This window comes from Rhinatrema bivittatum, chromosome 2, assembly GCF_901001135.1.
Source record: "Rhinatrema bivittatum chromosome 2, aRhiBiv1.1, whole genome shotgun sequence".
NCBI classification, from domain to species: Eukaryota; Metazoa; Chordata; class Amphibia; order Gymnophiona; family Rhinatrematidae; genus Rhinatrema; species Rhinatrema bivittatum.
Genome location: NC_042616.1, coordinates 56,896,422 through 56,910,558, shown reverse-complemented (window position 1 = coordinate 56,910,558; position 14,137 = coordinate 56,896,422). Strand labels below are relative to the sequence as shown.

The 14,137-nt window shown below is 43.6% G+C and overlaps 1 protein-coding gene across 1 annotated transcript in view; it reads right to left on the bottom strand.

Moving 5' to 3' along the window:
• SCAP (SREBF chaperone) overlaps window positions 1-14,137 on the bottom strand; it is a 248,292-nt gene that overhangs the window by 143,864 nt on the left and 90,291 nt on the right. Inside the window, exons 4-6 of the mRNA XM_029588196.1 lie at window positions 11,978-12,135; window positions 9,180-9,400; window positions 4,464-4,569 (exon numbers count right to left, since the gene is read on the bottom strand). Of these exons, the coding sequence (XP_029444056.1) occupies window positions 4,464-4,569; window positions 9,180-9,400; window positions 11,978-12,135 (485 nt within the window). The remainder of the gene's footprint in view (window positions 1-4,463; window positions 4,570-9,179; window positions 9,401-11,977; window positions 12,136-14,137) is intronic.

The following is a 14,137-nucleotide window of genomic DNA, read 5'->3' as shown; positions in this document are numbered from 1 at the left end:
CTGTCAGAATTTCTCTAATACATTTTATTGGACCATTAAAAGTACTTAAATTAATTTTTGAAACCACACAAATCCTTTCTTCAGATGAAGGTCTATCCTTTTAAATGAGAGAACTGTGTGGTCTCAAAGGTTCATGTACTACATCATCCCTGGATTAATTATATACGCTGGTCTAATAAAACATATCACAACCAGCAAAGAATCCAGACGCTGAACACAAACAGAACTAGTTAAAATTACTAGGCAGAATCACTACTTGTAATTTCATTTTAGTTGTTTTATACCCACATGAAAGCACAGTTGCTTCCTGTAACAGATGTAATCTAAAGACAGTTCACCAGTCACACAAGTAGACCACGTGACCATGCTCAGCACTGAACAGACCACTTCCAAAGCTCTCTGAAAAGGCCTAAAAGGTCCTTATCTATTTGTGGGAGGTACCATAGCTATTCTCAATTCTAATATAGCTTTGACAGAAGAACAACTCCAAAAGGGGAGCTGGGAGGGTTGCACAGAACACCTATGTACAGGTAAGCAACTTAGCTTTCTCTGAAAACAAGTAGTTCACTGAATTCATACAACTGAGAGTCCCTAGCTAAAAGCTTTATTCAAAAGAAAAAGGGGAAAATATCAACAAGACTACTAATAAGTAGGCAAAAACCCTTTTCTGTATTACTTTGCACTTTTCTATATATTCATAACAAGGAAAACAACCTAAAAAGATATAATGGGAGGGAAAGAATTGAGCTCTACTCCTCAAAGAAGTCATGAAGAACACAGTCCAAGCCAAGAGGCTTTGTCTAAACAGTAATGTGATGTGAATGTGTGGACTGAATGTCACATCACAGCCTTAAAAACCTCAATTTCTCTTAGTTGGACAACTAATATCACTTAACCCTAACATTATGGGTTTTGACATGCCCTTTTAAGACCAGGACGAGCATAAGAACAGGAGACACAATCTGCTATCCAATTCAAAAGGGCACATTTTGTCAGCACAATCCCAAGCCTACTTGAGGAAAATGAAACAAAAAATTGAATGAATTTTCTATAGGATTTAGTTTGTTCAAGGAATAAAGGTAATAGCTTTCTTGTGGTCCAAGGAGTGAAAATCCCATTCACCTTTATGGAGATGTGGCCTAGGAAAAAAACACTGGAAGAACACCTGACTAAGATACAAATCCACCACAACCTTAGTCAAGAAGTTGGAAATGCATGCAAAGCGCCACTTTATTACAATGCAATCTGGTATAAAGTAGATAAGTCACTAGAGCCTGGAGCGCACTGACTCTGGGGGTCAAAATGATTGCCACCAACAGTGTGGCCTTCCAGATCAGGCATTTGAGACTACAGGAATTCAGAGACTCAAAGCGGGCTTTCATCTAAGTAAGAGCCACATGAATGCCCCATAAGACTGCAGGTGGTTTTGAAAGAAGGCCTGAAATGAAGCAAGCCCTCCACCTTTTCCAACACCTAAAGTTTGTACCAAGACAATGAACATAAGAACATAATGTAAGAACATAAGAATTTGCCATTCTGGGTCAGACCAAGGGTCCATCAAGCCCAGCATCCTGTTTCCAACCGTGGCCAAACCAGGCCACACAAGAACCTGGCAAGAACCCAAACACTAAGAAGATCCCAAGCTACTGATGCCAGTAGTAGCAGAGGCCATTCCCTAAGTCAACTTGATTAATAGCAGTTAATGGACTTCTCCGAGAACTTATCCAAACCTTTTTTTAAACACCGCTATACTAACTGCACTAACCACATCCTCTGGCAACAAATTCCAGAGCTTTATGGTGCGTTAAGTGAAAAAGAATTTTCTCCAGTTAGTCTTAAATGTGCTACTTGCTAACTTCATGGAGTGTCCTCTAGTCCTTCTATTATCCGGAAGTGTAAATAACTGATTCACATCTGTTGTAGACATCTCATGATCTTAAACACCTCTATCATATCCTCCCTCAGCCGTCTCTTCTCCAAGCTGAACAGCCCTAACCTCTTTAGCCTTTCCTCATAGGGAAGCTATGGCACAGAAAAAGATTAGGATCTGTTTAATGAAGTCAGGCCACCACCGCAACAGGCTTTTCAAACTATATACTGAATCTTCAAGGCAAGCTTTTTGAAGCTGGGCTTAATTTTACTGTCAAGGAAGAAATGGAGCCGGTCCTTATGGGACTGAACTGCTCTGGGCAAAATCATATGCCAGATTTCACAGCCATCTGCAGCATGGGTCTTCACAAGGCATGTAGCACAGTTTGTGATGATCAGTGATGGACATCTTTCATGCACATTTAGGACAGAATTGGAAGCCACTGGCCTGCTTTTATGACATATTGAGAAAAACGTGGACACAAAAATCAAAAGATGAAAAATATAGGGGTAGCCTACTGGTTAGAGCAGTGAGCAGAGAACCAGAGAAGACAGGGTCAAATCCTGATGACACTTCTTGTGACCTTGTGCAAGTCACTTCACCCTCCATGGACTCAGATACAAACTTAGGGGCGGATTTTCAGACTCTGCGAATAGGCCTACTTTTGTTTGCGCTCCAGGCGCAAACAAAAGTAGGCTGGATTTTAGTAGATACGCGCGGAGCCGCGCGTATCTGCTAAAAACCTGGATCGGCGCGCGCAAGGCTATCGATTTTGTATAGCCGGCGCGCGCCAAACCGCGCAGCCTACCCCCGTTCCCTCCAAGGCCGCTCCGAAATCGGAGCGGCCTCGGAGGGAACTTCCTTTTGCCCTCCCCTCACCTTCCCCTCCCTTCCCCTACCTAACCCACCCACCCGGCCCTGTCTAAGCCCCCCCCCCTTACCTTTGTCGGGGGATTTACGCCTCCCAGAGGGAGGCGTAAATCCCCGCGCGTCAGCGGGCCTCCTGCGCGCCGGGACGCGTCCTGGGGGCGGGTCCGGAGGGCGCGGCCACACCCCCGGGCCGCCCCGGGTCGTAACGCCTCCGGGTCCGCCCCCGAAACGCTCCCGGCACGCCCCCTAAACGCCACGCGGTTCGGGCCCGCCCCCGACACGCCCCCCTCGGAGAACCCCGGGACTTACGCGAGTCCCGGGGCTCTGCGCGCGCCAGTGAGCCTATGTAAAATAGGCTCACCGGCGAGCAGGGCTCTGAAAATCCGCCCCTTAGTTATTAAGTCCTCTGAGGACAGGGAAATACCTTCAGTATTACTTTGAGCTAAAAATCTAAATATAAAAATAATATCTCTCTGCAGAGAAAATATACACTTGCTACAGAAAATCTAACTGGAGGCCTGTCCAAATCTCTATTTCCTGTTGAAAACCTCAGGAGGTGGTCAATTCAGAGAACATAGAATAAAATAAAATTTGAAGATGGTGAAAAAACTGACTAGAAAACTAAGGGAATAAAATAATAAGGTATCTGGCTAAGGACAAAGGAAAATTACTACCTGTGGCTAAGGCCACGAGGAAAAGATGACAATCACTGATCATCACAATGTAGCACATTCTGCTCTGGGAGGTGGATCAGGACACTGATTATGGCTGTGAAATCTGCTCTGTGATGTCACCCAGAGCGGTTTAGTCCTGCAAGGACAGGCTCTATGCCTGAAAAAACTGTGGAGCCTGTTGTAACATGTCCAACAGTGTTGTCACAAAAATGGAAACCAAGAGCAGCTGTGAGGCCACCATAGCACAGGAAGTCCCACATATGTGAAATAAAGACTTTTGGTCTCTACAAGAAAACTCTGGAAATTTCATTCCTCTCCGTGCCATGTGTGGTCCACTTGTGTGACATGATGAACCTGCTTGTCTTTAGAGAAAAAGAAACAAACCAAAGATTAAAAAGTAGATGGTACCATGTTAGATAACGAACCAGTTTTATTGGACTACTTTATTAACTGAAAACAAACTACAAGCTACTAATTAACTTGATACAGCACAACACTCCAGTTACAGACTGATCATGTGCTTATCACGTACAGTAATCATATGCCCCAGTGCAAAAGCTAGAGATTCTGCGGTGACTTTATGACCTTGAATTTATCAGGTGCAATTTGGTGATGTCTCATCACATAAAAGAGTCAAGTTCAGTAAGAATCAAAAATCTGTGAACAGTGACACTAGCATTATAGGAGACAAGACTGCAAATCATTTACCACAAAAAACAAACAAACAAGTGTATTATACACACGTACAGTCCCTGCCTCCCTCTATGATGTGACCAGAAATATGTGGCCCTTGCAGAAAACTGGAATTTACAATCCCCAGCATCTGAAGGAGACTGTGAAAGCTAGAACTACTGTACTGATCAGCACGGGGAATCTCATTCCTTATTATACCATTACTACTGTAAGACAGGCCAGGACAATTTCTTCTTCCTCGCTACTGAATACAGGCTTTTCTAGTGCTATTATAAAGAACCAGGGGGCATTTGAGATACGCAGAAGCCTGATTTATGAAATGCAATTACAGCCCTTCCAGCCCAGAGCAGTCTTACCTGGAATCGTAACGCTGGAGCCCAAGTGTAACTGTGTAAGACACAATCCTCTTCCAGTTGTATAAGCTCACACCGCTGTACTTCCCTGGGATCCCGAACAATAAGTCTTCAAACACAGATAAGAGGAAGACGGAATTATTTACAAAGATGCATCTCGGAGGCAGTGACCTACAAAAGCACTTTAACCGTCAACATTTAGCGGTAGCAACAAGACAGGAAGAGAGAGAAGGGGGGACTTGGCTACATAGTCTTTTGCTATTATTTAACCTTTCCCCAGAGGTCTTACTTCAGCATTGCACGAAAAACTGTGGAGGTCAAGTTGAAGACGTGACCACAATCCGGATTTCCTGCCCTATCGGGGTCTGCATGTCACCGATGTGATCTGAGGTAAGAATGGCTTGTGATGGAGGAAGGCTTCAGCCACGGCAGCATCCCTTCAAGCCTTCCCATCAGCAGCAGATCTTAAGATTCATGGCAGTTGTGCTGGATTAACTTTTTATTGGAGGAGGAATGTAAAAAAACCAATCCTACAATAATTATACATGGGCTTCTGAGGCCCATTTCATATTTTTTAAAGCTAAGCCGGCAGCAGCAAAAGCCGGGCTCTCTCCACTCATCTCCTCCTGCTGCCGCCACCCACTTAACTAAATGAAAGCCCAGAGAAGCCTGCCTACTACTTCAGGCCTCCTGCACCTCCCTTTCCTTGTAATGAAATTAAGATCTGTGATTTTTTTTTTTTTCTTGTTCCATAAATTCCCCTAAGTTTCTGAAGTAAAACCAAAGGAGCACAGTTTGCATTATTTTTTAAGTCTACGATAAAAGGGTGGTATTTTGCTTTTGTTTTCAGATCCTCCCCTCCTCTCACATCATCAATGCCAGTGGAGTCCGGAAATGAAATAACCAGGTCTATTGCATGCGCACAATGTATAAAGCAGCAAGGAAAAAAAATAATCCAAATTATAAGTACCAAGCAGTAAGTCTGCAGGTCCAGTTCGTGCCACACTGCTCTTTTACAGCAGCTAAGAGTCATCAAGGTACCAATAAGATATATATTCAGCTCAGTGAGGCTTAACTCCCATTCTGGTTTTCAAGGTGTCCATTATGAATATTCATACAATCTCACTGCCCGCATGTGATCTAAACATTTCTATTAATTTCTAGAGCTGCTAGATATACGCAGTGCAGGACAGATACACATAAAAGACAGTCCCTGTTGAGGGGCGTTTACAAGCTAGTAAAGGCACAAACAAGACGAATAAGTTTCAGGAAATTTATTTCTGTGAATACAGTTAAAACTGACAGGGCTATGAACAGGAAGAGCCAGAGTTTAACTTCAAAAAGGGTAGGTTTTTATTTGGGACTTGAGCATGACGCACCAGCTCAGGCTATTCCAGGCATGTGGTACAGCAAGGTGAAAAGTGTGGTGTCAGGAACTGGCAATGGAGAAGGGTGACTTGGCCAATGAATGGAGATCGCAATGAGGAACACAGTGGGAGGTAACAAGGAGCTGAAGAAAGAAGGCACTTGCAGGCGAGTAGAAGTCTGAACTTATGCACGAGCAAATGGGAAGCCGAGATAATGACTTGGTTGTAATGGCATAGGAGAAAGACAATGTCACACTGGAGCGAGAATTGCACTCAGCACATATAGGAGCGGATTTTAAAAGGCGCGCGAATAGCCTACTTTTGTTTGCGCTCCAGGCGCAAACAAAAGTACGCTGGATTTTAGTAGATACGCGCGGAGCCGCGCGTATCTGCTAAAATCCTGGATCGGCGCGCGCAAGGCTATGGATTTTGTATAGCCGGCGCGCGCCGAGCCACCCCGTTCCCTCCGAGGCCGCTCCGAAATCGGAGCGGCCTCGGAGGGAACTTTCCTTTGCCCTCCCCTCACCTTCCCCTCCCTTCCCCTACCTAACCCACCCGCCCGGCCCTGTCTAAACCCCCCCTTACCTTTGTCGGGGGATTTACGCCTCCCAGAGGGAGGCGTAAATCCCCGCGCGCCAGCGGGCCTCCTGCGCGCCGGGCCGCAACCTGGGGGCGGGTACGGAGGGCGCGGCCACGCCCCCGGACCGTCCCGGGCCGTAGCCACGCCCCCATACCCGCCCCCAAAACGCTGCCGACACGCCCCCGAAACGCCGCAACGACCGGGCCCGCCCCCGACACGCCCCCTCGGAGAACCCCGGGACTTACGCGAGTCCCGGGGCTCTGCACGCGCCGGGAGGCCTATGTAAAATAGGCTTCCCGGCGCGCAGGGCCCTGCTCGCGTAAATCCGCCCGGTTTTGGGCGGATTTACACGAGCAGGGCTCTGAAAATCCGCCCCATAGTGTATACACCAAAAGCGCAAATAAGTCCTTTTTAGGTCACGATTCAAAAATTGTATTTTATTTATTTTCAACTCGGCTACTCCTGTTGTACAGCGAATCCCCCAACACGGACCCGTGTTTCGCCAGTCCGGCTGCTTCAGTGGGGGGGGGGGGGGGGGGCAATTATCAGGAGCTCCTGATAAAATTTTGAGATAGTTCTTGACACAGATTGTTTGTTGTTAAAAATAATTTGCGCTATAGGAGAAAGATAAGCCATGCAATTTTGAATAGACTGCAGTGAAGAGAGAATTCAGAGGGAAAATTGTGAAGAGCAGGTTGCAGTAGTATAACTGGGGGGTAATAAGCATGAATAAGGGTTTTGGTAGTGTATTGAGAAAGGATGGGATGGATTTGGGTGATGTTCAAGAGAAAGAAATGGCACTTTCAGCCAATTCTGAATGCTTGCAGAGAAGGAAAGACAGAGAGAAGCTGAAGATGACCCCAAGACAGAGGGAGATAGAAAAAGGAAGAGGGGAGAGAAGTAGGTTTGGAAGGAAAGATAGAAGTTCTGTCATGAACATGTTAAATTTAAGATGGTTGTGAGACATCCAGTTTGTGATTTTGGAGAAGCAGGTTGAAATTGGAAATTAGTTTCTGGGTGAAATATGTGGTGAAGAAGGGTAAATCTGGGAGTCATTAGCATAAGGATAGTACCAAAAACCATGGGGAAACAAAACACCAAGGGAATGAGTGTAAAGAAAGAAGAGGAGGAGATCTAGGACAGAGCCTGAAGAACATCAACTGACAGTGAGATAGTAATGGGGGGGGGAAGATGCACTAGAGGATAAACAAAGAGTGATAGCAAAGTTGACAGGAGAACCAAGATATGGAGGCCCAAAAACCAAAAGAGGTCAAGGTGATCAACTGTGTCAGGACGAGGACCGAGTAAATCAGTTTAATTTGCACATTTTGGTAACCCTAAAGACCAGACCTATCAGGAGACCCTTGAAGACTAGAGCTGAGAACCATCAATTTAGTTGTACAGGGAAAGAAAAAAAATCAGTTTAAGACCTATAGTAACATTTCTTGTAAAACCTTAACTTTGCTTTCCCATTTTGGATCCTTTTGGAAGAAAAGTGAAAATGAATTCTAAATGTAGATTCATGTAAAAAGAAAACTTACCATGGGCCATGAAAACAAAGGCACAGCTTTACATCTTGATCATTTAAACACCAAATCTTCAAACCTCACGCAAAATATCTGGTTTTCAAGATATCCATAATAAATACACATGAGCTATATCTGCGTACACTGGAGACCCAGCATACACAAGAACATCTCAGGCATGTTCACTGTGATCATTCAGAAATCCAGATCCATTCTGTGAAGCCCTTGGGTTCTATATATGATTTCTGAAGGAGTGACAGGGTTAACAATTTTTAAACTGTGAAATGGACAGGCAGAAGTAGAAGTCTGAGGCTGAGAACTGAATATTAATTTCACAGTTTAAATGTTGTTAACCCTGGAGGAGCGATAGGGTTATGTGCACAGGCTACCACAACTTTGGCTGCCAATTCAATTTTTTTTTTTTTTTTGGCTGAGCAGTTTTCTCCTGCTCCTTTGGGCTTCCAGCTCAGTTGGACCCTGGCTTCTATTGGGCTATGGTATTGCAAGTCTTCATGCACAACTAGAGCTTTTCCCCTTATTTTCATATCCCCATTCCAACTCAGCCTAACCACTGCGACAGTGTTCAGCTGGAGGCCATAAACCGTACTCTCTCCGGAACCTGGCTAAAATGAACCTTAAGTCTGGCCATTAGGGGTCACCATTACATAATAACTAAGAGCCCTAAGTCCTGGGATGTTTCAGCTTCCAATTCCAATCTAAAATAGCAGTTGGCACTCCCTTCCTCCAAAAGCTAAGTAACGCTATCAGGGTTAGAAAGAGGACATTGCTGCACTACTTGGCCCAGACTTTTGAAAGAATGCAAGAGAAAAGTACGGGAAGGCCATTTATTCATTTGAACAAACATAGTGGGGAGGCCCATGGGATAGGATAAGGAGAGGGATCAAGAGAGAAAAAGGTTCAAAAACAGAAGAAAACAAAATGTCGCCAAGCATGCAGTACATTTGCTGTTAGCTTATTATTCACACTGCCTGATAGTTGTATTATGAGCAGGGACCTTTGTTTTTATTTTAATTCTCTTGGGATTTCATCAGTGTTTATTGCAAGAAAAACAGGAGAAATCAGTGGGAAAAAATGACTAGTCAGTTTTCCAGGTAAAAATCTTTTTTTGCTCCTGTTCTAACAAACACTTATAAATTCCCAGGACAAATAAAATAAAAGCTGAAAACGAAGGTCCCCAATGATAATAATGTATTGCGTGTCTCCGGCGGCTTTGGAGCTGCCGTACCTTTGAGGGTAGCTGATGTCTGTAGGGTCTTTGGTTCATGCTGGTGAATGGTTCTGATGATGTCCGGGTCAGCACTGAAGTGCTCCCGGTCATTCTGCCAGAAGTTGGCTGGAGACAACAGCAGGCAGCCATGTTCAGGCAGCAAGTTCCGCAGCTTCTTTAACCCAGGCAGGAGGTCAGTGACCTGCAGGCAAACGTCCTCCAAACTCCTGCTGCCAGAGCTGGAACCACATGGTAAACACAAGCTACATTAACTACGCAGTAAAACCACACACCAGTTAGGAGGTAGAGCAGCATAGTCAGGCCTAAGTCAAGGGCATATAAGGCCTGCAAAGCTAGCCTATGGGAAGGCCAATACCCTGAGGGGGTAATTTTCAAAGGAGTTACGCACATAAATGTAACTACTATTGTAGCAATTTTCAAAAGCCATTTACTCACGTAAAGTGCACTTATGCGAATAAATCCTATGGACAATTCAATGGCATATATTGTAGCAATTTTCAAAAGCCCACTTACTCGAGTAAAGTGCATTTACATGCGTAAAACCCAGATTTACGCATGTAAATGCTTTTTAAAATCCGCCCCTAGGTGTTTATTGTAATCTGTGTTTGAACATTGCGAGAATATACGGAATACAAGTTCTCTGTCAAATAAATAAATAAACAAACAACTCTGTGGATTTTAGCAAATTAACAATTGAAGTTTTTAAAACCATCCAAAGATGACCCAAGACTTGCACACATTCTGCTGCTTATATAATGACATTTTACTGACCAATTGCCTTTTAACCTTCTTTCTTTAGATATATCACAATGCTGCCCACTTTCCTCTACATCCGTGGTCTGCAAACCTATTCTCAGGGACCCACGTATGGTTCAGTCTTCAGGATCTCAAAAGCAAATATGTATGAGATATCCACATATAACTGGGATAGTAGAGTGCTTTCCAACCTGTTCAAGCCTAAGGCACAAATACATTCACAAAAGCATTGTGTGGTACACCAATCTGCATGGGGCGGGCAATGCGGACATGGAGAGGACTCATTTGCTCAAAAGAATAGCTAGTCAAGCTCCCACTGAAAGCCCCACACTTGCTCTCAAATTTTAAAACAAAGAGAGAGAAAGTTACTGAGACTTGCATGAACCCATCACAGTAGACTACTACTCTCTATTTACCAGTACAGAAGAAGGAAGAAGTCTGTGTGATAGGGGCAGCCAGCTCATTTAGTTACATTGGCTGCCACATGGGGCTGTCAGAGCTCCTCCACTGCTGCTGCTCCCAACACATAGCACCCACTCCCTGTCTCAATCAGCTTGGGGATAAGAGAGGCTAGAAGGACTCAAGAAGGAAGCTCAGGAAGAGGAAGAGAAGGAGATGCTATGTGCACTGCACAAAGTGGGGCTCAACTATCCATGCCCTGTAAGCTGCCCATTAATTACCAAACTCAAAGGAAGAGAAGGCATGTATGATCACACCTGTTCTCAGAAAGGAGCTTCTACATGTTTAACAGCCACCACTAGTGACTCTTGTTGCTGTGAGGTGCTGAGGGGTAGATTTTAAAACCCCTGCGCGCCGGCGGCCTATTTTGCATAGGCCGCCGGCGCGCGCAAAGCCCCGGGACGCACGTAAGTCCCGGGGCTTCGTAAAAGGGGCGTGAGGGGGCGGGTTAGGTAGGGGAAGGGAGGGGAAGGTGGGGGGATTCGGAGGGAACAGAGGCAGGCTGCGCGGCTCAGTGCGCGCAGGCTGCCGATTTTGCACAGCCTTGCGTGCGCCGACCCCGGATTTTATAAGATACGCGTGGCTACGCGCGTATCTTATAAAATCTGGTGTACTTTTGTTCGCGCCAGTGGCGCGAACAAAAGTACGCGCACGCGTATGTTTTGAAGATCAACCTCAGAGCACAGCCCAGGTGCTGATCTAGATCTGAGCATCAGGCAGTGGTGTTTTCTCCATGGCACACCTGATCAGGTCCGAAGGCACACTGGTTGAGAAACACTGGGATAGTGTATGTGAATCTCTCTCACACAAATTCTCTGTGACATAGCAACATAGTGAATGACGGCAGATAAAGACCAAAAAGGTTCATCCAATCTACCCAGCAAGTTTTTTTACTTTTTTTTTTTTTTAATTTTATCCTGAAAGCTTGACTGGCTGGTGGTCCCTGAGGACAGATTTGGCAACTACTGCTCTCAAGTTACCTGATTAGTCAGAATGCGGTCTCACATAGCAGATGACAATGACAGAGATAATAGTGGCAATCACTCACTATTAACATTCAATAGCAGCAAAGATTGAAATGCATTTGTGCTTTTAACTATTTTTTTTTTTAAATAATTTATGAAATAGAAGTGGCGATACACTACTGGGCACACTGAAAAATTATATACAAATATGGACAATATTTAACTAGCAGCAGCATCCGCAGGTGGTCAATACTATTGGCAGATTAGACCCTGCTGCATACGATGTGTAGTCAAACTGCAGCTCACGTTGCATTATGTGCAAGGACTGGTATATGTAAATATAGAAAAGATGGAGGGCATGCAGAAATGGCTTTTTTTTTTTTTTTTTTTTTTTTTACAGTACTTTACAATTAGGTCAAGGGAAAGAATGGATTGCTGAGCCAGATGGTCAACTTTTTATACTTAGCCATTCAAATCTGATTAAGTATAAAAAGTATATTGTATAACTGGTTTAAAAGAAAAAAAAAACCACAAACATGAAAATGTGTGCAAAGTCAGGTGATCACATGCAACCAATCATACTGTAGGATATAAGTAATTAGACTTTTTCGATACCTGTCTCTCAGCACATGATTTCGGATTTCTTCCACAAGCTGGAACACACGTGAAAGTGGCGAACGAAACACGTCAACAGCAAGGAAGTTCTTATGCCAGGGAGACACGACTGCTTTCACAAAGATCTGCTGGATATATGCCACTGGAGGACCCACATACTATCAGAAGAAAGAATACAAGAATCAAGAAGTGCAATAAACCTGCACTCCTACATTTCATGGATTTAGAAACTTAAAACAAGATTTGATACCTTACACTGAGTTAATGCATTTTAATTTTTCTAATGTATTAACTATAATTTGTATATAACTTGTAGATATAGACATGTATGCCAGTTAGTGATATGAAGAAACAAGATACCTGTAGTTTGTTGCTGCACAAAGTAAACAAACTCATCCATGTTTCCATTTAGATAGATAAACGCATAAATAACATTCATTTTGCTTCTAGCCCAATCCCCAATGTCATGACACATCATTTAAATCCTGAGTTGCCTGAAGGCTGATGGTAAGCCTACTCTTATGCAACTGATGGGCACCAACACTGTGCCCATCTTATCATAAGATGTAGAGGTGGTTCTACTCTTATCAAAAGAAAAGAACCACCACTACAGACCAAGAGTCCATCAAGCCCAGTATCCTGTTACCAACAATGGCAAATCTAGGCCACACGTACCTGTCACTAAATAGATTCCCTGTTGCTTATGTTCAGAGATAAGCAGTGGCTTTCCCTATGTCTTCCTGGTTAATAACAGTCTATGGACTTTTCTCCAAGAACTTCTCCAAACCTTTTTAAATCAATCTATATTAACTGCCTTTACCACATCTATTCAGCAATGAACTGCAAAGCTTAATTATGCATTGAGTGAACAAAATATTTTCTCTGATATGTTTTAAATGTGCTACTTAGTAACTTCATGAAGTATTCCCTAGTTCTATTTTTTTGAAAGCATAAACAGCAGATTTACCGGTTCCACTCCACTCAGCTGTCTCTTCTCCAAGCTAAAGAGGACTAACCTCTATAGTCTGTCCTCATAAGGGAGCTGTTCCATCCCCTTTATCATTTTGGTTGCTACATTTGTCTTTCCCTCTGCTGTAAACATCCTTTCATTCAGTCCCATTTATTCTTTTTAGCTAGCACTCTCTTATTTTCCCATACCTGCATCCTTGAATTGATTCTGTACCATTCTCCAGAACAAATATATAAATTCATATTCACATTAAGAATGTACTTTCTCAAAACCCAGAATATCAACAACTCAGTATGCAAATTGCTACATTCAATTTGCCCCTTAGAACACGAAGGATTTTCCTTATGTACCTTCAGGAATTTCTTAGATTAAACATTTAGACTCTCCAATACTATCCCCCCCTTTTATATTATCTTTTAAGACTTATACCCCAAAATCTATTGTGCTGGCCTCTACTGGTAAGCTATTTCAAGCCTGGTCATTTTTGTGTATGATTCCTACAAGACCGACACTAAGTCCAACACCCATGTCTGCTACCATGTCTTACTGTATAACTTCTAATAATTCACACAGTTACCAAAACATCCGGCCTCCCCATACTCATTGATGTTTGGGTTTTAACCATGGTCACGCCATGCTTTTTATGCCAGTGTCTTCTTGGAAGCTTGATGCAGCCATACCGCTGCTGTTAAGGTTGAAACTGCTGCTCTGTGCATGTTACCCCCAATACCTTCATGGGAGCACAAGTTGCCAGAACTGTAACTGTCGCTGCATGCAAGTTAAGCCCTTGGCTGCTCGCATGGACTGCGGTGCCACTAAGGTTAAGGTTCTGTTACCCTTTCATTTTTTTTTGTAAGTAAGGATCCTCTCTCTTAATCCATAACTTTCTGAATTCTGTCACATTTTTAGCTTCCAAAACCCATTCCAAGATGCTATTCCAAGTATCAACTCCCCTTTCTGTGAAAAAATAGCTTACGACATTCCTCAGCCTATCCCTCTCTGGAGCTTCAGAGAGGGATAGGCTGAGGAATGCTAGTTCTACAACTTCTTTACACTAAAAAAGTTTACTTCTTCAGCATTAATGCCTTTCATGTATTTTAACGGCTCCATCAAATCTCTCTCTCTTTTTTTCTCTAGGGTAGATATATTTAGGTCCTTAAGTCTCATCTCAGATGGCTTTTTGTTGCTGT